At 45.0% G+C, this 24911-nt stretch overlaps 2 protein-coding genes across 2 annotated transcripts in view; both read right to left on the bottom strand.

Annotated features, from left to right (window-relative positions):
* tns3 (tensin 3) overlaps positions 1-2885 on the bottom strand; it is a 39985-nt gene extending 37100 nt beyond the window's left edge. Inside the window, exon 1 of the mRNA XM_080837931.1 lies at positions 2747-2885. The gene's annotated coding sequence lies outside the window, so the exon portion shown is untranslated. The remainder of the gene's footprint in view (positions 1-2746) is intronic.
* Positions 2886-6783: 3898 nt separating this feature from the next.
* dspa (desmoplakin a) overlaps positions 6784-24911 on the bottom strand; it is a gene marked incomplete at its 5' end in the record, with an annotated part of 18409 nt that continues 281 nt past the window's right edge. The window contains 23 exons of the mRNA XM_080837712.1: positions 6784-10115; positions 10593-12419; positions 12661-12759; positions 12892-12999; positions 13105-13188; positions 13438-13600; positions 13763-13956; positions 14101-14239; positions 14347-14522; positions 15167-15381; positions 15579-15765; positions 17338-17464; positions 17783-17937; positions 18259-18411; positions 18718-18843; positions 19255-19350; positions 20126-20230; positions 20552-20719; positions 20849-20908; positions 21001-21126; positions 23388-23526; positions 23738-23859; positions 24399-24483. Coding sequence (XP_080693838.1) covers positions 6882-10115; positions 10593-12419; positions 12661-12759; positions 12892-12999; positions 13105-13188; positions 13438-13600; positions 13763-13956; positions 14101-14239; positions 14347-14522; positions 15167-15381; positions 15579-15765; positions 17338-17464; positions 17783-17937; positions 18259-18411; positions 18718-18843; positions 19255-19350; positions 20126-20230; positions 20552-20719; positions 20849-20908; positions 21001-21126; positions 23388-23526; positions 23738-23859; positions 24399-24483 — 7888 coding nt within the window. The 3' untranslated portion in view covers positions 6784-6881. The remainder of the gene's footprint in view (positions 10116-10592; positions 12420-12660; positions 12760-12891; positions 13000-13104; positions 13189-13437; positions 13601-13762; positions 13957-14100; positions 14240-14346; positions 14523-15166; positions 15382-15578; positions 15766-17337; positions 17465-17782; positions 17938-18258; positions 18412-18717; positions 18844-19254; positions 19351-20125; positions 20231-20551; positions 20720-20848; positions 20909-21000; positions 21127-23387; positions 23527-23737; positions 23860-24398; positions 24484-24911) is intronic.

Here is a 24911-nt window from a genome sequence, read left to right as displayed (position 1 = left end):
CGGCCCAAAGAGATTCATGGGCCTGGACTGCAAGTATTCCACCCAGAATGACAGCGGTGGTGACATGAACACATTGTGTTACCTAAACCTGAGCACTGTGGACTGATACATGCAGAGCAGCTGGGAAAGCATACAGCTAAGGTGCGTGTGATGTTGCCTCTTAATGCCATGGCATCCACACGTTAATCTGCATGTACGTACATCAATCAGATTCTAGTTGGCTGAGATTATTAATAATCTCTTTGTGAAAGCATCCATCACTGGTGGTGAAAGCGATATTTTTCAAATGATTATGAAGAACAACTGTCATAGCTGCTAGAATGTTCTAGTCTTTGCGTGATTCTCTGCAGACCTCGGCAGAGGCTTCAGACATGAAAAACACATATGAACTCTGTACGGGCTAGACCACAGCGGATAGAGGAAGTCTTATGGACTTGGGGCTCTCAGCAGACGTCTGTATCTGCTGACATATGGTGCCCAAGTGTGGACCCAAAGCCACTGAACAGTGCCAGTGGACGGGCCCGGTTGTGGTCACAGCTCCAGGTCTGATGTTGATTGCATGTGCTGAGATAAAGCTTGTCACGCGAAGCACTTTTTAGAGGAAGAAGCCGCAGTTTGTTCTGTCTGTTTCCTGTTGGACTCTTTGAGTTTAGGCTGTGGCTTTTGACGCCCATTCAGGACCAGCGCGCCGAAATAAACAACACTGTGGAATCTGAAGGAATCAACCCAGGGAGGGGGTGGCTGCTATTTCAGGCCTGTTTATTTAGTCCCTCTGGAACCTTAACATGTATTTGTCTGCTGTTTTCATGGGACATGTAGGGGGCAAAAAGGAGGCACAGCGTAGAGGCACACCACCCTCCCCTGTCCGAAGGTTCCTGCAGGCTCCTAAAGCAGGGCCTAATTACTGCTTTTCTTTCCCAAGGTCGTAGAAGAATGCGTTCCAAAATGGATTACGTTTTGCTCCCTCTCTCTCTCTCTCTCTCTCCCTCTCTCTGCCCCCCCCCCCCTCTCTCTCTCTCTCGCCTCTATTCTAGCTCCCCATGGTTAATGGCTTGCACATGTTGGCTGGGTGGATGCCTGTTGCTTTGGTGACAAAGTGCTTTGGCACTTCAAACATTACTGACTCAAAGTAAAGCATTTGAGGCTGTATGCATTTCATGTTATATCAGAGATTGACAAGGTGAATAACTACCACGTGTGCAGATTGTAGATTTAAACCGAGATAATGGTGTAATTCCATGTATGCATTCCATGAAATGTCATCATTCATATGTCTTCTCATTATGTTAAGACTTAACATGCTGACAAACACTATACTACACACAAAATCCGATTGCTTCTGTCCCTATCACTACATCGCTAAACTTTACAGTGCCATTGTATCTCAACTTATCAGACTTGCTGATGGTCAATGACACTACAGAGCAGTGAACTATGTAAATACAGCCACAAATAGAAGAGGGCGAGAAGGAAACACACACAGCAAGATAGAGGCAGAAGACAGACACTTAAACAGAGAGAGAGAGGGAGAGATTGACCTGTTGATTTATTGTTTTGTGGGGGTGATCTCTCTGTTGGATTCTGGGTTGCTGCAGGGACACATACTCCCAACATCCAGGGTGACGTGGGGCTTCCACAAGTTAGCTGCAGATCAGCTTGCCAAGCCACAGTGAGCGGCAGCGACACAATGATTTCTGACCAAAGTGCAATGTGCAGTCGCTGCTTTCTCTCTGCCTGCTGACTCATGTGGTGTCGAAGGCGTTTTAGTTTAATTACAGCTGAGAGAGAGTGGGGGGTAGTGGGAGACGCAGATAAATGGGATGACTGAGCATAGCTGTAACGCCAGGCAGCTTAGCAAAGCCGTACCACCAGGCAGCTTTGGGATGGCGCAGGTCAAGAGGCACAGAGGAAGAAGCTTCCACGTGTCATTGCAAATCTGAGCCCTCAGGCCAGTAAGCACTTCATTGCAGCTGTGTCAGAAAAGGAGAGAGAACTCTCTCTCTCTCTCTCTCTCTCTCTCTCTCTGTCAGCCCCTATATATATTTCTCAGAAAGCTACTGCGACGGGGGTAGAAAAGGTCCTCAACAAAGCTTTTGGAAGGAGACAACTTTCTTTTTTACCAGAGTCCCGTATGCTTCACATTAGGATGGTGCACAGTGCACCTCACTTGAGCTGAGAACATGGAGCCAGAGCCTACAGAGGAGGCAGACACAGTGTCTCTGGCCGTGAATGGGAGAGCAGTCAAGCCGAGTGAGTGTGAATAACCGAGCAGGATTGCCTGCTTCATTCAAGGAAATCACAGGCTTCTTTCTCTCACACACACTCACACAGAAACACACAGAAACACACACACACACACACACACACACACACACACACACACCACACCACACACTCACTCATGCACAGAAGTTTGAATGACTGCTCTCTTTCCCACTGGTGCCTGCCTGCTCAGCCACCATCCCCCATTTCAAGTCCACACACACACACGCACGCACACACAAACACTCACACACACACACACACACCAGACACACACACACACACACATGGAAGGCACAGATCCAAAGAAATTAAAGAGTGAAAAGTATCCTCTGTATCGCTAGTTACCCTTGTTCTCTGTCTGGATTCACTCAAACCATTCTTCTAGATTTATGAGGGAAAATTGACAAAGGACCCTTTGAAGTATTCAGTTAGGGCTGGCTAACTGAGTGAGAAAAAAGAAAGAACTTCCATTGTATCTTACCTTTAAACAGGAGGCAGACTCTTGTTTAATAGGATTTCTCTTTGAGACTGAGTCTGTTTAGGCCACTGCAGTGGGGGTGGACCACGAGTCTGTTGCGGACCCTCAGAGGAGCCCACAGCAGACCTGGGCGCTCATCTTTGTGCAGGAATGCGGCCGAAGGGGGCTGAGTGGAGATTCTGTGGCTCCGCTGCCGGTGTGTGTCAAAGCGAAATATGGCTGCAGAGTTTAGTTTCCAGGGTCTGAGGATCTGTCTACTGCCTGCCTGGGCTGCTAACACGCTGAGCTACAATTAAAACACTCTGCTCTGTTGAGCTTAAGCTCAACCCCCTTCAAAACATACTTCCTCAGTAACAGAGAGGGAGGGAGCGAGAGAGGGAGGGAGGTAGAGCTCTAGCAGCCACAAGTCCTGGCATGGGACGGTCCTCCCTTTGTGGACCCTCCCTCTCTGCCCCTCCTTTCTCTCTCTCTCCCTCCCTCCCTTTACCCCCTTGTCTGCCTCCACTTTAACCACACACACACACACACACACACACACACTAACACACACACACACACACACACACACACACACACTCACACACTCACAGACCACACCACATACTAGGGAAAAGATGTAGGTGGTTCTAGAGGAGGAGTTAAGAAAATAACAGGAAAGCACACACCCCTACACAACAGTGATATTTTAAGAATCCTCAAGAACCAGTCCATGAGACTTTTATTGTAAGAAAGGCAGGATGAGGTTTATGTGTGCAAGCTAAAGAAAACATGGTGGCTCGTGCCACAAACACACAAATTAAGCAACTGCGTAGATGCATGATTCTTACTGCCTTAATTACATATTTAACTTCAGGAAGCAACTCTGTCATCAAGATTGGATTATGAGAGTCTTCTCACATTTATCGTCATATTATTTCATCTCCAGAATTGGAAGGCATGATTAACTCTGGGATATACAGCCGCGGAAAAAATTAAGAGACCACTTCAAAATTATCAGTTTCTCTGGTTTTACTATTTATTGGTATGTGTTAAAGTAAAATGTACATTTTAGTTTTATTCTATAACCTACTGGCAACATTCCTACCAAATTTCAAATAAAAATATTGTCATTTAGATCATTTATTTGCAGAAAAATGACAATTGGTCAAAATAGCAAAAATGATGCAGTGTCTTCAGATCTCGAATAATGCAAAGAAAACAAGCTCATATTCATTTTTAAACTACACAATACTAATGCTTACACTTAGGAAGAGTTCAGAAATCAATATTTGGTGGAATAACCTTGATTTAAAATCACAACTTTCATGTGTCTTGGCATGCTCTCCACCAGTCTTTCACATTGCCGTTGGGTGACTTTATGCTACTCCTGGCGCAAGAATTCAAGCAGCTCGGCTTCCTTTCATGGCTTGTGACCATCCATCTTCCTCTTGATCACATTTCAGAGGTTTTTTTATGGGATTCAGGTCTCGAAATTGGGCTGGCCATGACAGGGTCCTGACCTGGTGATACTCCATCCACACCTTTACTGGCCTGGCTGTGTGGCATGGAGCATTGCCCTGCTGGAAAAAACACTTCTCAGAGTTGGGGAACATTGTCAGAGCAAAAGGAAGCAAGTTTTTCTTCCGGGACAACGTTGTACTTTGCCTGGCTGAGGTTTGTAAAAGACCATAAGGATTGAAAAAGCGGACTGGAGGTTCTTCTAAGTTCGTCTTCTCTGATGAGTCCGATTTCACAGTAGGTGCAAGACTCTCTGGCTGGTAGGCCTCTCCAGGTCTCCGTCTAACCATCAGATGACCATGTGTTGGGCAAAGCTGAAAATTGGACTCATCAGAGAAGACGAACTAGAAGACCCTCCAGTCCGCTTTTTTCAATCCTTATGGTCTTTTACAAACCTCAGCCAGGCAAAGTACAACGTTGTCCCGGAAGAAAAACTTGCTTCCTTTTGCTCTGACAATGTTCCCCAACTCTGAGAAGTGTTTTTTCCAGCAGGGCAATGCTCCATGCCACACAGCCAGGCCAGTAAAGGTGTGGATGGAGTATCACCAGGTCAGGACCCTGTCATGGCCAGCCCAATTTCGAGACCTGAATCCCATAAAAAAAACTCTGAAATGTGATCAAGAGGAAGATGGATGGTCACAAGCCATGAAAAGAAGCCGAGCTGCTTGAATTCTTGCGCCAGGAGTAGCATAAAGTCACCCAACGGCAATGTGAAAGACTGGTGGAGAGCATGCCAAGACACATGAAAGTTGTGATTTTAAATCAAGGTTATTCCACCAAATATTGATTTCTGAACTCTTCCTAAGTGTAAGCATTAGTATTGTGTAGTTTAAAAATGAATATGAGCTTGTTTTCTTTGCATTATTCGAGATCTGAAGACACTGCATCATTTTTGCTATTTTGACCAATTGTCATTTTTCTGCAAATAAATGATCTAAATGACAATATTTTTATTTGAAATTTGGTAGGAATGTTGCCAGTAGGTTATAGAATAAAACTAAAATGTACATTTTACTTTAACACATACCAATAAATAGTAAAACCAGAGAAACTGATAATTTTGAAGTGGTCTCTTAATTTTTTCCGCGGCTGTATACCTTTGTCTGCCTATCAGGTCTCAGATGAGTCTTATCAGTGTTTGGTGAATAGCTGACTTGGGACAGGGTGATGCACCACGTGATAAAGTGGAATGGTTGGTTGAAAACTGCAATCACTTAACACTCTGATTGCGTGAGTTGGCCTGAGCCTCAGGGGGTTAAGATATCTGATCCTGACGGATCACCATTCTCAGAGTAAAACTTTGCCATTAGACAGAAACAGAAATGTCAAGGGACTTGAAAATAAGCACCCATAGCCAAGAGCAATCTACATCTCACACACTGAACTAGTTCTTTCTTGTAATTAGCCATTTAAAACGAATGATGCAGTGCACTGATAACCGTTGTTCTCTTGCACATTGCTGGTTTATTTATCTGTTTGCTGAAAGCCGTGGAATTTTGCAGTTATATAATGTTACCTGGTGTGCAGCTGTCCTTGATTGCTGAAGGAGTGTCTTAGTTAATGATCCACCTTGAACAAATCCCTTTATTGTTTCACTAACACCAGGCACAGGCGTTCTTGTTTGTGAGTATCTGTTGTCTGCTCAGTTATATCTTACATGATGACAAGTCTTTGTGGATTCTACCTGCTACTTTTTCATTTTTTGATTTTCAGGCTTTTGTAAACGCCAGTATACTGAGAGTTATTCTGTGATTCTGAATTTCTCATTGAAATAGAGCATTCATATCACTGTCTTGAACTTGTTTTCATGCAGACCCATTCACACTGAATTGTGAGGAGGCTAGTGCCATCTAGAGGCCGTTCTCTTTCACTGGCTGAAGTGGATAAACACTATTGATATATTTTTAAAGAGTTTGGAGTTTCACGATTTAAGTGTGAGAAATAAAAGTAAGCCAAGTACATTGTTTTTTTCCCCCCTGAATTCTTAGTCTATGCACCTTTTTTTTCATTTCCAGGTTGTGTATTTCAAGATTGATTTCTAGTCTATTTTCTGTTTTCTGTTATTATAGACCACATAGCATAAAAGTGCAGTATCTAAAAAGTAAATAAAGACTCAAAAAACACGCGCACATTTGCATGGATAAAGTACTAATGTTTATAAATGTTATGCTCAAATACAAAACATCAAGAGCCTTTCATGGCATTTTCTATCTAAAGACAAACTTTGAGGCATCTACTATAAATGTTCCTTAAACAGTGTAAGACAAGAAAAAAGCAAAGCACAACAAATGATCTCAATGGCACTTCATAATTTAATTTAGGCAAAACAAATTAAGATTACCAATCTTTCAGGAGTAAAATTATTTCTCATATAATCTCTCAAATATCTGACTTCAGAAGACAGCATAACTTTGCATTAAAATATGAAAGCTAACCAAAGATTACCACACACCATTAGTAAAGAAGTGATTTAAAAAAAACAATACTGAGCAATGCTGAACTGTGCCCTGGCCTGAGTCCTAACTACAGAAATGCCAAATGATTAACTATAAAGGACAGTAATTGAGTAAAAGTGTGACTCAGTGACTCCTGTGCAACTATAAATCTGATGAATAAATCTCTCCCTCACTGCATGTCTTTATTATGACTGGGAACCAGAGCTGAACGTTTGGGAGGAGGTTGTGAAGCTGCTGTAATTGAATGCGGAGGAGTAGTCGACACTGCCTCTTCGAGAAGCAGGACGGGAGCTGGTGCGGGAACCAGCCCTGGAGCCTGATCGGGAGCTGGGTCCAGAGGACACGTTGTAGGGGCTGCTGATGCCCTTGGTGGACATGGAAGAGGCCTGGAGCATCTTCATTCCCATGCTCTCCTCGACCATGCACTTATCCATGGCATCTTTGTAGGAGATTTTCAGCTTGGTCTTGGGGCACATGAGCATCTTGATGTAGCTTTTGGTGTCTTGGAGCTTTTGTGCGTTGCGCCCGTCCAGCCATCCTCTACGGATGGCCTCCTCAATGCTGACCCGCTGGCCAGTGGCCGGCTCTAGCAGACCGCCTGTCAAGTACTGGAACTCCATAAACCTCTGACCGGCCTCATATGGAAGCCATTTCTCCTTCACAGCCTCTGCAGCTGACATTTTTCTTTTTGTCTTGACGTCCTCAAATCCGACAAAGGCTTTCTGTGCTGGCTTTAACTTAGAAGCCAAGTCTTCGTCGATAATGCCCTGGTGAACGGCATCCTGCAGCAAGAGCCTCTGACCAGTGGACGGGTTGATGATGCCTCCAGTGCAGACCTGAGCCTCCAGAAGCCTCTGGGCTGTGATGGTGTCGATGATACCACGGCGCTGTGCTTCGGGGATGGTGATCTTCTCCAAGGTTTCCGTGTCGAAAATGGCAGCCACGGGACTTAGGTCATCAAGCATCTCTGATGGAGGGGAGAGGGTGATGGAGACGCTTGCCAAGCGCTTTCTGATGCCTGGTGAGGATGGACCCAGCTGGTTGGGGCTGCTGCATGTGACTACGTCGTCCGCACTGCTGGAGACTATTGCGAGCTCTGAGATTTTGGTGTCTTTGGTGATGCGATCTGCAAACTGTGTGAGAGTCATCTCCCCTGAGCGGTACCGGTCAAACGTGGCCTGGTCAATTATGCCCTTGTTCAGAACCTCCTGGACGTCGTACTGCATGCCTGTTTTGCGGTCCACCACGACCAATCGGGTGCTGCCGTCGGATGCTGTAATGGTGATCTCTTCCCATTCACACTCTTGTTCCGATAGTTCCAGGAAGGTTTCATAGTCGATCAGCTCTCGGTGGTAGGCCTCCCGCACTGTCATCTCTTTGCCTGAGTCGGGATCCACAATCACGACCCTTCTTTTGCGGAGTGTGTTCTTCTGCGTGGACTGCTGCTGCTTCAGCTTCTTCTTGTCTTTGAGTGGGAGGAGGAGGAGCCCAGTCTTGGGGTCTTTTATGCACCTCTCCTTCAGCTGCAGGTATGTCAGATTCTCGTGACTGTTAGGGTCAAAAAAGCCTTTGGTGTCATCCCCTTCATAGCTCAGGATTTCGTTCATTTCTTTATCGAAGTAACCTCTCTTGTAGGCTACATCTACGTCAATGCGGTGGCTATGTATAGGATCGATGAGGCCACCACTTGCAATCTGAGCCTCCAGCAGCCTGATACCATGGCCCTTCTCAATAAGTTCTAAGTTAATGGCCTGGAAAAGTGAGATGGTCTTTCCTGTGTGTGGATCTTTGTACCCTGTGACGCCCCTCTCTGCAGAGAGCAGTTTGTCTTTGTATTCCTTGCCGACCAGGCCTCTCTTGTATGCCTCATCCACAGTCAGAGACACGTTTTGGACGGGGTCTATCATGAATCCAGAGGCAGCCTGGGCCTCCAGAAGCTCCAGCGTGGTGCCTCGTCTCAGGAGACCCTCTTTCATGGCCTGGTAAAAGGCCATAACGCGGTCATTGGCCTCATCGTAGATTCCTGCAATGCAATCAGAGCCGTGTAAGTAGGACTTCAGCTTGTCCTCTATATCTTGACTTGTGAGGGTTCCTTGGTTTAGCTTAGTCACATCACTTTGATCCAGCAATTTGGCATCTACCAGATCACAGACTGAGACCTCTCCACGGAGACCTTTCACCGTCGTGGGTTTGTCTTTGGCAGGGAGCAGAAGTATTCCTGTGGCGGGTTCCATTCTGCACTTCTTCTTTAAGTCAGTGTAGGTGACCTTCTCCTGGGTCTCTGGGTCCAAGTAGCAGGGAGGTTTTTTGTTCAGGGCCCGGTAAAGCTCCTCATCAATCAGGTTACGGTCAAGGGCTGCGTCCTTGGGCAGGTAAACACTCAGCACTGGGTCCAGGATGCCACCAACTGATTCCTGTGCTTGAAGAAGACGCAAGGTTGTCTCCCTGTCAACGTGGCCTTTCTTGTAAGCCTGACCAACGGAAAGGAGTTTTCCAGAGTTGGGATCTTTGAACCCTGTGCTAGCTGCCTCAGCTGTGATCAACACATCTCTGTCCTCTGTGTCTACCACACCTCTGGAACATGCAGCATCTACAGACATTTTCTCATTGAACTTGGGATCCAAAATGTGGCCTGTTGCTGCCTGGGCTTCCAACAGCATAATAGCACTTTCATTACTCAGCAAATTTCTGCCCTTGGCTTCAGTAAAAGGCATTCTGCCCTGGGAGCCTTGCACCATGCCGGCGATTGCTCCTGTACCCTTGAGGCTAAGCTGAATGTCGACACTGACCTCAGACACGGTCTTCTGGCCTTTCAGCAGCTTGTCCAGTGTGGCCTTGTCAATGATCCCGCAATCACACAGCTGATGCGCGCTGACCGTGCGCCGCACACCCTCAAAGAGCAGCTTGGACGGATCCACTGTCTTGGCCTTCTCGTCCGTCTGCGTTTGCTTGCAGGAGGCATCCGGGCGCTGCTGTAGCCTTCTGATCTCCCTCTCCAAAGCCTCTCTTCTCTGGGTGAGCTCCACAATCTCCCTCTCGGAGCACTGCAGCTTGCCCTTGTAGCGCTCCTCCAGGCTCCTCAGCTCCAGCTTCAGCCTCTCAACATCGCTCAAAAGCGAAACCCGGTCTCTCTCTGCCTGGTCCTTCCCTGTAGAGCACTCTGTCACCTGTCTTTCCTTGATCTCATACTGACTCTTCCAGTAGTTGAAGTCCTTCGTCATTTTGTCCAGCTCATCCTGCAGGCGCTGCTTGACCCGTAGTTCAGATTCCATAGACACCTTGATGCGGTTCAGCTCATTTTCATGCTTCTGCAACTTCCCCTTATCTTGCTCCAGCATCTTGAGCTTAGCCAGCAGGCTATCCCTCTCCACGCGAACTTCGTTGTAATGCGTTTGTGACTCGTGTATCAACATGGATGTCTGAAACACAAAAAGAGACAGACAAAGATAAGTGAGAAAATCCCCATCACATTACATGTTTACAAATGGAGGGTATGTAACTAAATCAGAACCCCCAGGAATTCACAGTTTTGTTGTGAGATTTTTTGCAATCATAACGATTTTTGTTCCTCTTTAAATCCCACTAAAACAGAACATACAGAATTTCCACACTAGAAAACAAATTAACACTGCAGAAAGAAGACGGAAAATCATGCATGACATGCAAGCTCCTATAAATGCAAATCAAGCATTAAAAAAAAAAAAAAAAGCAATGTGGAATTATTGTACAGTGACAGAAATTAATAAACATCAAATATTGCTACTGCAGAGAACCATGCAGAGAAAACAACTGCCAGCAAGCAGGCAAGCAAGCAGCATGCAATTCAGCATTTTTTCAGAGTGAAAGCCCAGGTTGATTTTAGATTTGTCATTTCACGTGGAGATCCGGAATAATACCTCCATGGCTTGGTTTTGGATTTTGGACATTTCCACCTTTAAAGCCTCTCTCTCTTTAGTTAGCTCATTGATGAGAGCCTGGTGCTCCAGAGACATTCTAGCGCTGTTCTGCAACTGTAGCTGAAGGGCTGATATTTGAGAAGTCCTCTCGCTATCGCTGGAATTCTTGCTCTGCTTCAGGTCATCTCTCTCCTGGCGTACGGAGCGGAGCTCTTCCTCCAGCCTCAGACGCTCCTTGGTTAACTTCTGTGTGAGGCTCTGGAGTTTCTCGATCTCTATAGTTTTTTCATTGAGCACTCTGCTTTTCTCTTCGATGGTCTTGTACAGGGTTTCGTTGCGCTGGTTTGCCTCGCGGACTTTGGCCTGCTCTTGAAGCAGCTGCTGCTGCAGAGCCTTCAGCTCGGCAGTCAGTGTGTTCAGCTTGTCAGTGACCGCCTTGTTCTCCCTCAGACTCTTGTCCAGAGCCTCCTGGAGCCCGCGGAGGTCTTGCTCGGCCCTCCTCTCTGAGGCGGAGTCCTCCTCCAGCCGCACTTTGAGGCTGTTGATGGTGGTGGTGTATTCTTTGCAGGACATATTCACTCTCTGGAGTTCAGTCTCCACACGCTTCCTGCGGGTGAACTCGTCCTGGTTGCTCTTCTTCTCACTCTCCAGCTCGTTCTCCAGCTGGTCCACCACTGCCTGGAGGTCTGTGATGCGCGTCTGCATCTGGGTGACGTACTTGCCCAGCTGGTCCTTCTCACTCTTCTGCTTCTCCAGCTGCACTCGGATCAGGCACAGCTCTTGGTCGGAGATCTCCAGCTTCTTGATGGTCTCCAGCGATGAGGTGTTCCTGCTCAGCAGCTCCACCTGAGTTTGCTTCAGTGTGTGGCCTTCAGTCTCCAATGCTTTACGCCTTCTGGTCTCTTCCTCGAGGTTTTGTTCGAGCGACGTGATTTGACGGTTCTTCTCCTGAACATCCTTCAAGGCCTGCGCCAGGGAATCCTTGTATCTTTGCTCGTCCGCTGTCCTCTTCTGCACCATGGTTTGGATCTCTATCTCCAGCTCCCTCCTCCTTCTCCCCTCCTCTGTGCCAGTGGATCTCTGCTGGTGGGCCTCGCCCTCAGCCTTTCGCCTGGCCTCTTCCATCTGGCTCAGAGACAACTGTAGTCTCCTGAGCTCTTCCTCCAAGTCTCTCTTCTCCCCAGACAGCTGGTCGCATCTCAGTCTGAGGTCACTGATATCCTCCTCCTTCTGCTGGGTGGTCTTGAGGATGTGGGTCTTGGTGACATGGATTTCGCTTTCATACGTTTTCTTAATGGTACTTATCTCCTGGTTGCACTGGGTTCTTACCTTTGAGGTCTCGGACTCGGCCGCCTTCCTCTGCGCAGACTCCTCTTGCAGCTGCCTCTTCAGCCGCTCGATCTCACGCTCCTTGTCCGTCACCGCTTTCTCAAAGTCGATCTTGGCCCAGTTGAGCTCTTCCAGCTCCTTCTGCCTTTTTCGGATGGTGACCTCATACTCCTCCTGCTGGCTGGTGTAGCGCTCCTCGGCCAGCCTCCTCTTGCGTTTCTCCTCATCAATCTGGTAGGTGAGGCGAGTCAGCTTATCGTTCAGCTCCCTCACTTGCAGGGAGGTGCTGTCGAGACTCTCCTTGGTAGCGTTGCACTGCCGGGTAACATCTCTCTTCACTTCCTCCACGGTGATGAGCTGTTCTTTGGACTGGTTGAGCTCTAAGTGATAGCGGGAGAGCGTGTCCTGTAGGGATTGATTTTTTTGGCCTTTGTCTTGAAGGTCATCCTTTAGGCGTTTCAGTTCCTCTTCCAAGAAGTCAATTTTAGTGTTTCTCATCTGGTGTTGGAAAAGGAAAAGAAAAAGAAAAAACATGAGATTGCATTTTTTTTAATGTTTTTGTCATAGAAGCATATGCTTTTGTCAGTTTTGTTGATGCACATATTTGAATGAATTTACAATTAGGATATCACAAACAATTACATGTTGAACATGAACCACAATACTGTGAAGAATCACACAACAATGTACACTTGCATATTAATAACACGGCCACATTATTTTCTCTAATATTACACACCTTAAGTTCCTCCATGTTTTTGTGCAATTCTCCTAGGTACTTGTGGTAGTCAATGGAGCGTGTCAGGAGCTCAATGTAGCGAGACTGAAGATCTGCTGCCTGTGGGAATGAAGGTGTCAGACAGCCAGTCAGGCATACACATACAGGAACTGAGCTTATCACCTAATTTGGGGGTCATAATCAAGTGTGTCTGTGTGTCAAGTGTGTAATAGTCACTCTACATGACCATACCTCTTCTCTGATGATCACAGTTGGAGAGTGCAGCATGGTTCTCTTGATGGGGAAGTTAAGGAGTGTCTCCAGTCCAGCACTATAAGAGGCCAGATGCAGTTCATAATCCTGAAAAGCAAAGAATCACATAATGTATGAAACACATTATAAATATCGCTACAATGCGGATGTATTTCAAATATTTTTTAAGGAAAACTCTATTCAAAACTTTACCTTGATGGAGGAGGCACACGTGTCTGCATCTTTCTGGACATTTTCCACCTTCTCCTTTTTTCCCTTGATTTCACCATGCAGCACCTGTAAAACAACAACACACGTCAACCAATTAGAACCATATCAATCAGTAGTCCTGCTGCTAAGTCAAGCACAAACATATGTAGTATAAACCCTAAACACAACCAAGGTTCAATTCATTTCTACATTAGTTACGGTACGTTATTCACTATGCTTCCCAAAACATCTGTAAAACAGCACTGGGCTGAGAGCTGGAGACCGGATGGTAAGTATTGTCCCCACAGGTCTTGTTGTCAGGTCGTAGAAGCCCACCTTGTGCTGGTTGAGGTGGTCCATGAGGGCCTGTACATCTCTGAACTTGGCCGCCTGCAGGGTATCCAGGCGCAGGCGCGCATCCTCAGTCCACTGGCTGAGCTGGTCACTGGTCTGCTGGTAGTGCTTCAGCTGCTTTTCCTGTTTATCCAGGTCCCACATACTGGAGAAGGGTAGGGCAGTGGAGAATTAGTGAGGAATTTACTTTTTTAATAAGTAGTTTTATGTGAGAGTGTGTGTGTGTGTGTGTGTGTGTGTGTGTGTGTGTGTGTGTGTGTGTGTGTGTCTGTGTGTCTGTGTGTGTCTGTGTATTGAGAGCCCTCACCGGCTATCAATCTGTGCATGGATGCGACGCCAGCGGTCCGTCATCTGTCCTACTAGATCTGAGTACTTGGACAGATCTACATCACACTGGTGGAAGGAGTGGTCAATCTGCCCATTCCAGTGAATTGCCTTTCCCAGCTCGGACTCCATAGCATTCAACACATCCTTCTTCTGATCCAATTCAAACTTCATTTCCTGCAAGACACAAATTAAAGAGATTAAAGTTCTTATTCCACTGTCCCTATTCGAGGAACTTTCCCCCTGTATTTGTTGGTCGATTGGGCATATGAATACATGAATTAATTGATTTTTAAGTGGATACTCGAGTTGACTCCTTACCTTAAGGGTGGCGCAGTACTCCTCATTTTCATTCAGGTCCAGGGAGGACGTGTCTTTCTCAGTCAGACGGGCTTCGTGTACCTTGATGATATCCTCACCCTGGACGAGGCTTTGGAACAATGCCCTCAGAGCGGTCAGCCTGCAGAACAAACACAAACAAGTGAGTGAATTATTCCTATCATTCATGGTTATAGTAGTTATGGGCTTTTGTGTATATAGAGATTCACAGACTGTAATGGTACGCACCTTTGTAGGTATGCAGTAGAGAAGCCCTGCAGACTGCCCAGTTTCTGGTTGATGATGTCCAGCTCACTGCGCAAGTACTTGGCCTGCTCTGGGTCAGCCCCTTGCAGCTGGAGCAGAATTCTCTCCCGGAGTCTCAGGTACTCATCACGGATGCCGTCCAGATCGTGGTGAACCCCCTGTCCGTGTGGCAAGAGAGCTCAACTTTAGTGAAAGTGACTCTATAGTCACTCTAAAGTGACTTCCACCTCTGCATTTAACCCATCCAGGGAAGTGACACACACAGTGAAGTGCAGTTACACACCGGAGGAGTGAGCTGCCTTTTGCGGCGCCCGGGGAGCAGTGATGGGGTTAGGTGCCTTGCTCAAGGGCACTTCAGCCGTGGAATGCCTCCACAGTTTACATATTGAAATACTAAACATGTATGGACTAGTATGGAGTAAACAAATAAGGTTAAAAAAAACAACCCTGTGTAAACGCTATGAGAGGAGCTGGCATGTGGACCCAGGTCAAGCCTGCTGAGTGGCTACCTGGGCTGTGTGTGTTCATGTTCATGCTACCTGGGCTGTGTGTGTTCATGTTCCTCAATAAAGGATTCAAATAAGCTTGATCAAATGCATAAATACATTGTATTTGTTGTATGTATCTATGAATGGAGGTGTATGCTTGTAGCTCAACTGGAAGAACAAGGCCACAACAAATAAAATGTGAGGGGTTTGTTACCTAGGGGGCTGCCATACTGATGAATCTGTATCCGCATTGTGCTGCAAGTGGCTTGGTATAAAGGTGGCTGCTAAATGAATGAGTGTAAATGTGCATGTACCTGGAGGAGGAGCAGGCGCTGGGAGCAGTCCTGGACGCTGTTCTCCTTAAGGGGCACGTGCAGCTGGCGGGTGAGGCCCTGCTCTGCCACCTCCATACGACAACGCAGCGTGTTCAGCTCCGAGAGCAGGCTCACACTCAGCACAGAGACCACTGGTGGTGGCGGCGCAGGTTTCTGTACCACTGTCACCACCTCCTTCTTCACCTGGGAGGTGTCTGTGCAAGACGGAGACAAAACAGAGGGTCTTATTACATCATCACCTCCCCAGGCAAAACACAAACTGATATAAATTGTAAATACTGTTAGTTGCTTGGATAAAACCATCTGCTAAATTACTTACACACACTACGATACATTTTTCAACACTGCCGAAAAGAACTCCTGTTTATGCTCTTATAATTAAAGTACTTACTTAAGGAAGGGATCTGGATCACCAGTTTGTCGTAGTGAGTCTGGGCATCAGTGTACTTTGACTCTATCTCGCGCTTGTCCTTGTCGCCAAACATCTCAGAGCCATGACTGTTGCGCATGAACTCCTGGTAGTGGATCTCCAGACGCTTTATGATACCGCGGTACTCCTCTGGTCGCATTTTTGACAACTAAGACACAGAGGGAGATAGGGAGAGAGATAGAGAGAGATAGAGAGAGAGAGAGAGGGAACAACAATGATACTCAGGTGAGTCTAATAATGCTCCTGTAGCAAGGTTCTAACTTCGGCAAAGACATTGGTTAGATACCCAGGGAGGAAATATACTGATTAAAAGCGTATACACCTGGACTCAGGGATGGATGACGAACGGGCCTACCGGGCCCAGGCCCGGAGGCCCATGAGCTCAGGGGGCCCCTAAGCGAGAGCCTCTGCGTGAAGTCGCTGTTATGTATCTCTTATTTGTGGTTGAAAAAGGTTGTTTTTTTCATTTGCTAATGGCTTTAATTGAGAACCTGTGATATGTTAGAAAATGTGCATGTGCGGCAGGTGCGTAACTATAGACAATGCAGCCAGCGCGGAAGGTTCGTAGGTAAAGCAGACCCTGCTTTCTAAAAGTGTTCTAACATGTGGATGATAAAGTGTCGATTGATAAATGCAACAGTAATCAGGAATGACTTTACTAAGACTAAATAATGCCTTATGCTATATATTCCCTCAAAATGGCAAACCGGTCTCTGTCATGGTTTCATACATTTTAGGGCGAAAACGTCAGTAGCGATCTATAACACAATTATATGCTTATTGTACATAGACTATAGCAACTATTAATACGCAATTCAATTAAATTAATAATTTCTTATTTAATTAGCTATTTTTGTCATATACAGATATGCAATGATTGCTGGGTAATATGTATCTTGTTCGCCAATGTCAAGTCTCTATTTGATCATGTGACGAGACGATACGATACAGCTAGTTTAGGCGCAGAATCTGAACATCAAGACCTACAAGCTCACTGAGCACACCCAGAGTCACAGCACACTTGCCGAAAGACGCCTTACAAACATAAAAGTGGTGATGCTTGATTTGCTCTTTTAATGGACAGGATAGCCAGCCCATTCAGCCTCACCTGCCCCACGCTGCTCAGGTAGGTCTTAATCAGTTTCAATTTGGAAAATAATCACTTGGCTGTTTCCCTGTCATATGTTATGTCACAAACAATAGCAGGGCCGTGCACCGAAGGTGGATGTTACTGAGTAAACTTTGACCTGTTTACTTTCCCAATACAATAGCCATATTATGTAATTCGACCGTTAAATCCAACACATTGTTGGTAAAATAAACTGTATACGCCTAATGATGTTTCTGTGTGCATGCGTGTTTTGTGAGCACAATTTTTTTTTTTCGCAAAGGGGGGGGCTTTAACATCGTTGTTTCTTAATCCAGCCATGCCTGCACTGTACTGCAAAAACAAGTAAATGTAATGTAAATATAGGTGACCGTGGTCTATATCCTTCCTGAAAAAACACTAGAGGGCAGTAGACACCAGGCTGCCACTGTCGGATTGCACTCCAAAATTAGATAAAGTGTTCCTAAGAGTCCTGTTCTGTGAATTCCCCTAGCAAGTTATTATAACATAACAGTATCAAAACTCAATGTTAGGCAAGGTTCCAGAGGACCACTCCCATTTGTGGTTGAAAGGGTGCTGGCATGAAATCCTTGGCCCCCAGTGAGCACTTACCATAGATAGGGTGAGGGAGTTGATTTGATTTATATCTTTCACACAGTACTGCCAGGATATGAGACTCTTGATATTAATAAACAGCTGGCTCCAGATGTTTGCGATGGCCTCGTAGTACTGCTCATTTCTAATGCACAGAAGAAGAAAAAAACGAGCTGATCATTAATCTCTGTAATCATACCAGTGAGCGAGACTATTTTAACAACTCCATGTGGGAGTGTGTGTGCATGTGTGACAGAAAGCATGTGTGTGTGTGTGTGTGTGTGTGTGTGTGTGTGTGTGTGTGTGTGTGTGTGTGAGTGTGTGAGTGAGTGAGTGAGTGAGTGAGTGAGTGAGTGAGTGAGTGAGTGAATGTGTGTGTGTGCGTGTGTGTGTGTGTGTGTGTGTCTGATTGTGTATGCGTGCCTGTGTGACAGAAATGCATGTGTGTGTGCTAATGGCTCACTTGTTGGCGATGTCGATGCTGAGCGGGTTCGGGGATGGAACGATCAGGCACACAGAGGGAATCATCATCTCCAGACCCCCCGGTCCGGTCACCAGCCACTTGCTGCGCTGTGAGTTATCCTTCATGATGGCCTCATTTCCCTTTAAGATGCCCTTCTGTGACACACACAGGGCAGGGGGACAGTCAGAACACATAGGCCAGGTACAGACACAGAAGGGAATGAACATTCTTGAATAATGACAAATCAACAGAACAAAAAAACATTACACTGCGTTGCCACATAATATCAGCTATTTTTACATTGTTGTGTGAAAACCCATATACCGCAGTTAGAGTAGGAGGCCCTTGGCAGTTACTGTTTGGCTGCTGGGAGGGTTTGTGTGTGTGTGTGTGTGTGTGTGTGTGTGTGTGTGTGTGTGTGTGTGTGTGTGAGAGAGAGTTATTGTGGACAGTATAAGCGTCCGTGTCTGCCTTACCTGGTCCTGTTTGAAGTCACACAGAGCCTCCACTATCACTGGACTGTTGCTCTTCTCCTCTGGGTTGCGAGGCTTCAGGCGGATGATGTTCTTTGACTTGTTGACCAGTGTTTGCACTTGCCTCTTATGCTCAGAGAGTCGCTCTTTTTCTTTCTGTGGATTAAATACACGTCTATCAGTGTGCAGTACAAACCCACACACTTAGCAACCATGAGTCTTTTGCTTCTAGACATCATTCTTCAGACAGTAGAGAGCATAGACGAGGTGCATCTATTGAAGCGCGAATAAATGTTAAATCCTCTTTGTAACTTTTCCTATAAGCATACTACTCACATGGATGAACCCTGGCTATCCAGGGCTGCATGGTATTTAATAATGCACCTTCAGGTCCACATGGTTATTCAATAATAACAATCAATATAATAATCAATCATAATCAATCAATAATTAATAATGCACCTCCAGGTGGTGCAGCAGTTCGTTGAGCGTCTCCAGGGGAGTGGATCTGTCACAGGTGAACCTTTTACGGATGGAGTCGTGCTCCTTATGCAGCTTACCGTAGGTCTCATTGGCCTCCTTAAAGAACTAAATGGGAGAGAAATGGGAGTTTGAAGGTTTATAGCTGAACTCTGGCCCAGGTTAAGTTAAACACCCGAGAGCAAAGAGAAATACTAGTTGTGTGATTACAGAAAATCACTGTAGTCTGGCCTGTTTATATCGTACAAGGTTGAACATAGATGAACATAGAACTGCCTTGCTCTACCTCTCTGTGGTGTGTATAGCATTAGCACAAACAAATGAAAACACTACATTTACATTAAGTGATTTGACAAGAAGCGTTTAAGTTGCCTACTGAAATATGTTAAATTTCATGGAAGGAAAGAGAGGGATAGGAATAAGGATAATACAAAGGTTTAATCACTCGTGGGGTACTGCAGGGTTTCCCCTCAGGATTAAGAAAAACAAATCCATATTGGCCAGCGGAGAAGCCCTTACCTGGCTGTAGGCAGCATTCTCCTTCAGGTGGACATGGAGACACTTGGTGATTTGCAGGAGCCAGCTCCACTGAGTCTGCAGGGTGTCCATGTAAGCCTGTGGCAGTGAAGAGTACAAATAGATTCCCACAGTGGAGCAACAAACAAACAAACACACAACACAGGTGTTAATGAGTTTGCATAAGGAACAGAAATAACCTTTGACTATGAAAACATGTGTGCTTGATTTGCATGTGCTATCCACCACTACATATGAAGCAAAAAACTAGCTAGCAACCCTTAACTAACCCTAAATGTGAAAGAGAAGAAACAAAAAACCATAATGATTTCATTTGGTAGTGACTTGAAGGAAATTAATTAATGGTTACACGGGCCAGGTTTTAAATGTGTAGTAAGTTGTTTTTGCTCTTTAAAAATAAACTTGCACCCTAAATGTCATGAAGGAATGATAAATAACCATGTTCCAAGTATTACCATTTAACAATTCCTGTTTTCAGGGCCCATAAAATGGTGAAAAAAATACATCAACCACTATCAAACCGAGAATCAAGATGCATAGAAAGACACAAAAGACTTAAGCAAGAAGAAACATAGAAGTATGAATAATTAGAGGAAGCACAGAAGACGTAATTTCATTTTCGTTATTGTAGCCGTATTGTAGAAGTATTTGAATATTCTCGCAACAAAAAACACTTACTGTGACTTTAAGTGTCTGTCCCTTTCCTCAAACCATATGGCATCAATTAATCAAAGATAGCATATTGCTCAAGCAAGCCTGACATGACCCCCAATCCAACACGAGACATGTAAACAATTCCCACAGTCTAATGTTGAGACAAACTCGAAGCTGGGGTTCAAGAATGAGACATCACCTCTATCTTATCAGAAGCCGGGTGGTTGCTTTTCAGAAGGATGTCCACTTTGTGCTTTAGTTTGTTCAAATCCTTCTCTTTCACCTCAAGGTCACTCATAAGTATCTGATGAAAGAAAAGGAAAAGGATCAATGTATCTATATTTGTTTTTAGAGGGATAGCAATCAGGGCACTTAGCATTGATAGCATCTCTACCAGTTGGCATGACATTTGCGCTAAAGAGAAAAAACCCTTAAGGAGTACAAGATCATGAGTAAAATATAAATTAATCCGATTACTGTCAGTAAATACAATAGTATCAAACAAGCAACCAGCAATTCCAATTAGAGTTCACATACCTTTTTTTTAAACCTATATTTGCAAAGGATATTTTAAACATAGTTTCACATTTGATTCATCAGGCAAACTTCACACAAGGTCACTTACAGAGTAGCTTTCCTGTTTGTTTGGAATGTAAACGTCGATGTTCTTGTCACCCCAGTCAAACACCAGCTCCTCCTCCTCGTGCTCGTTCACCCACATGATGGCTCGGGAGATCTCCTCGATGATGCCCTGCAGCTCCCTCAGATGAGCTGTGCGGCTGTGGGACATTTTCTGTAGTCCAAAAGATGTTTAGAGACAGACAGATCTGTTCAGTGATACTCTTCAAAGACTGACACAAACAAATATCAAAAAAATCTATTTTCTAAAACTCAAAAAACAAAATGGCTTCCATTCTCTCACCTTTAAAGTGTCCCATTCCTGGTCCAGGGCATTCAGGGAAGATTTGTCTCCCTTTGAAGTCTGGGGAGTTGACAATGATTCATTCGGTCAGGCAACTTAGACAGTCTCTCTTTGTGTGTCTGTATTTTTGTGTGTAAGTATAGTTGACTCACCAGCTCACTGCGCGCTCGGTCCACCTCCATGCTGTGTTGCAGGGAGCTGTGGTACTTGTTATGCTTCGACAACTGCTGCTCAATAGCTTCTGCGTCATCACCGAATGGAGCCATCTCAATCAGCCGCTAAGGCAGAGACAAGAAAGTTGGAATATTAGCCATGGGCTTGGAATCACAACTTTTCATTTTTGTCAGTATTTCTCTAAGTTCTGTTCAGGTTAAAATGTAAAGCTTTCCTTTATTGCCCACATGCCCTTCCCGTTTATTCTCATGTTCATTACTCTTATCCTTCCTGAAATCTATCAGTGAAAATGCCTTTGAATTGGTGTGATTTTCCTCCTCTGGGCAATTAAGATAAACTGATAGTTAAGCTCCTTTTGTTGACTCAGAGTACAGACATCACTGCCATTACCAACATAACCAAAAAACAGCATCAGTCTTGATAGCCTTAGAAGCCTGGGACGGGCCCCACTCTGTTTACCCTGTGTCTCGGCAGCCTTGGCCTCTAGGTGGCAGCAGGTAATGTTTAACTCCTGACCAGCAGAGAGCCAACCCTCTGGGGAAAACTATTCCAACTATTCTCCTCTGCTGAGCTCCAGCTTTGCAGCTCTGATAAGAGGCCATAACCACGTCCAACCGCCTCCCTCTGGGCAGGTCAGCCTGAGCCTGTATTCCTACTTTCTCCTCTGCCTGCAGCACTGCACCACACCCTGGTGTGTTTGCTTTACTACTCATTGCTCTGGAGCCCTAGCTTACTAGCTTACTTGAGTTCACAATTAGCAAGTGGCTGTGGTCAATATTGTGAATGGCAGGGCACTGTCCTCGGGTAAAAGAGCTTGAGGGTACAGTGTAACAGCATCGGGTAAGGCTGAGACCGATAACAGGAGAGATAGGTAGCGCTTTCAGATAAGGCTTTGACAGAAAGAAAGGCGATCCTGGGAATCCAGCGCTCGGCCAGGCTGCTGACATTTGCATTATTCATGGGAAGGAGGAAGAGAAACGATACACTACATGACAGAGTGGAGAGAGTAAATGAAAAGAGAGAAGGGGGGAGGGGGCAGAGAAAGGGAGGTAGAGTAAGTTGCTGTGCTACCTGACAGCACAGGAGGGACAAGTAGTAAACCGGTAGTTATGTTTCTAGTGTTTACTTAATATTTCTTCCCCTCTTTTTCTAGCCGTCAGAGCTCCTCATTCTTGTTCCATTGTTCGGATGTGAGTGATATGTGGTTGGTGGCCGGTTTGGGATGGGCAGAGACAAAGTAACTATTTGGAGGGATGGGAACAGAGCCTTGGGGCAAATGAGGAGCAGAATATAAAATAATCTGCTGAGGAAGAGAATGAGAGAGTGTTGACAGAGAGGTTAAGTAAGGACTTGTGAAAGGACATGATTGAGAGTGTGGAGAAAATGGGTGAGGCCGACAGCTATGCAGGGTGTGTCGTCACTGGAAGGGTGTGTGCAAACTCCCACCATTGCCATTTACTTTTGTTCAACCAGTTGATTTTTTTGTTACAACTTTTTATCTGCTATTTCCTTTTCCTCCCTCCTTCACTCCCTCTCTCTCTATCTCTCTAAATCAGTTTCTGGTACTTGTTACAGCTTGTCACAATATGATGCATCACAATGTAGAAATACTCTCTCTTTAACTGAAACATTCTCTCACAAACACACAAACACACAAACACACACACACACACACACACACACACACACACACACATAAACACACACACACACACACACACACACACACACACACACACACACACACACACACACACACACACACACACACACACACACACACACACACACACACACACACACACACACACACACACGCTGAGGTGAACCGGTTTGGTTGATGAGTTTGCAGCATTGTCTGGGAGAGCAAGTTCCATTGAAATGTAGTCATGCAGTGCCTGGGTCTGTGGCCCCTTCCCACCGGGGTGAGAGTGAAGTAAGAGGGAGTAGGGTTTCTCAGAAGAGAGGGAGTAGCCCAGGCCATGACACAAACCACACTCACAGTTTAACTCATTCAAGCTCAGCTTCTAGGTCAGCAATTCACAACAAGCAGTCAAATGCAAACACGGTCTACAGGGGCGATAATTTGTATGATTTTTTTTTTTAACGATTTTTTTTTCTCCTGAAACATCCATTTTGGAGGTTGGGTTGTTGTTTTTACTCTTTTGTTAAACAATTGTGGATGAGTGGAGATGTTGACATGCATCAGATGTCACTGTTTTGAGACGTTCAAGTGTTTGAAATGCTGATGAACCACAGTAACCAAAAAATTCAAAAAGTACTACATCTGATTGGACCACCAAAAACAGAAACAACAACTATAACAAATATAAATAGTTAAATGTTAGCTGAATTTGATATTTACCTTCTGCTGGTTGATCCATGCCATGGCATCAAGGAAGTTCTTGCTAGGTTCATCGTAGCCAATGCTGTTACGGTTCTTCCTCAGAGTGGTTCCACTGTAATTTGGGATCTCTGACATGAGCTTCTGGACTCCAAAAATACTGAAGATGATAGGGCAAATGGTAAGTGTTATTCTATAATCTCTCTCTCTCTCTCTCTCTCTCTCTCTCACACACACACAGACACAGACACACACACACACACACACACACACACACACACACACCAACAACAACAACAACAACAACAATCTACATGAAACTCAAGCACATTTACACCATACTACATATTTGTATATGTACACATTCTCACCTCATTCGGACATTCTCATTGGGATGGCCCATAGATTGCAGCTCCATGGCTATGGCCCTGAGTTGATCTGCACATTCATTGGCCATGGCCATTGATCTGTTCGCCTCCGGTGTTGACCCCTCCTGTAGCACAACCACACAGCCACTATGACCTTACTAGACCACACAGACACATATTCAGCACTCAACTCTGAGTGTAATCTCTCTGGGAGACGAGGAGGGCTCAGTTCCCCTGCATGCTGTCATTACATGTGTATAGAAACTACTCCACTCTTCCCCTGGCTGTCAGAGGTCACCTCTGTGGAACTGTGTGAATCCGATATAATATCCCATGCAACAGAACTATGAAACATCACAGAACACTCAAATAAACAAGCCCCATAACTACCCTGTTACAATGGCAAACATACAATATGGCAACAGGCATAAAGATATATGTATATCTATGAATCTATGTCTACAGTCCATCCAAGTTCAATTACTTACTCCAAATATAATATTATGTATTTCACATTTCATTGTTATATAATGTTGTTTGGCTTTTGCCTGTGGTGAAATAGGTTCACTACAGGTTATGGATGTGTCGAAAGTTATGAATGTGTCATCTAAACCTAGACACAGAACATGACATGCCTAATAGAGTAGATTTGTGCATCACTTACAGTTTGAAAGATGTGATTAGCTCTCTCCAAGGCCTCTACACACTGTGAATGTAGATACTGAGCCTTCCGTTGCAATTGATATGCTCTAAATATAAACAAACCCAATCTACAATCAGTTACCAACAGACATGACATTTATATTTATTCAAAGCAGACATGGATATGAAATTAATATGTATGTGAAGCAGGCATAAGTTAATGTTCATGTTCGAGTCATTTAAATTGTGCACACTGTAATATGACAACAGTGGGTTAAGGTCCCAGATACGTAGGTGCCGTTATGCTATACATAATCGTCGGTTTTGTAAAAAATTAATTTCGCGCTTCAGTCAAGTAGGTTAAATTCATGTATAAGAACATGAATGCCACATACTTTTGACGGCAGTTAGTTTAGCTTAACAAAACAAACCCCATCATACTCGACAGCAACTGGCCATTTACAGGCTAGACTAATTCCATGGGAAAACAAAAAATATCCAGACTAGAAGGTGTACAGTGATTCCAACGAGCTCA

The sequence above is a fragment of the Sprattus sprattus genome (assembly GCF_963457725.1).
Source record: "Sprattus sprattus genome assembly, chromosome: 4".
In the NCBI taxonomy this organism is placed as follows: domain Eukaryota; kingdom Metazoa; phylum Chordata; class Actinopteri; order Clupeiformes; family Clupeidae; genus Sprattus; species Sprattus sprattus.
The sequence above is the reverse complement of the archived record's forward strand: the minus strand, read 5'-3'. Positions and strand labels throughout refer to the sequence as shown.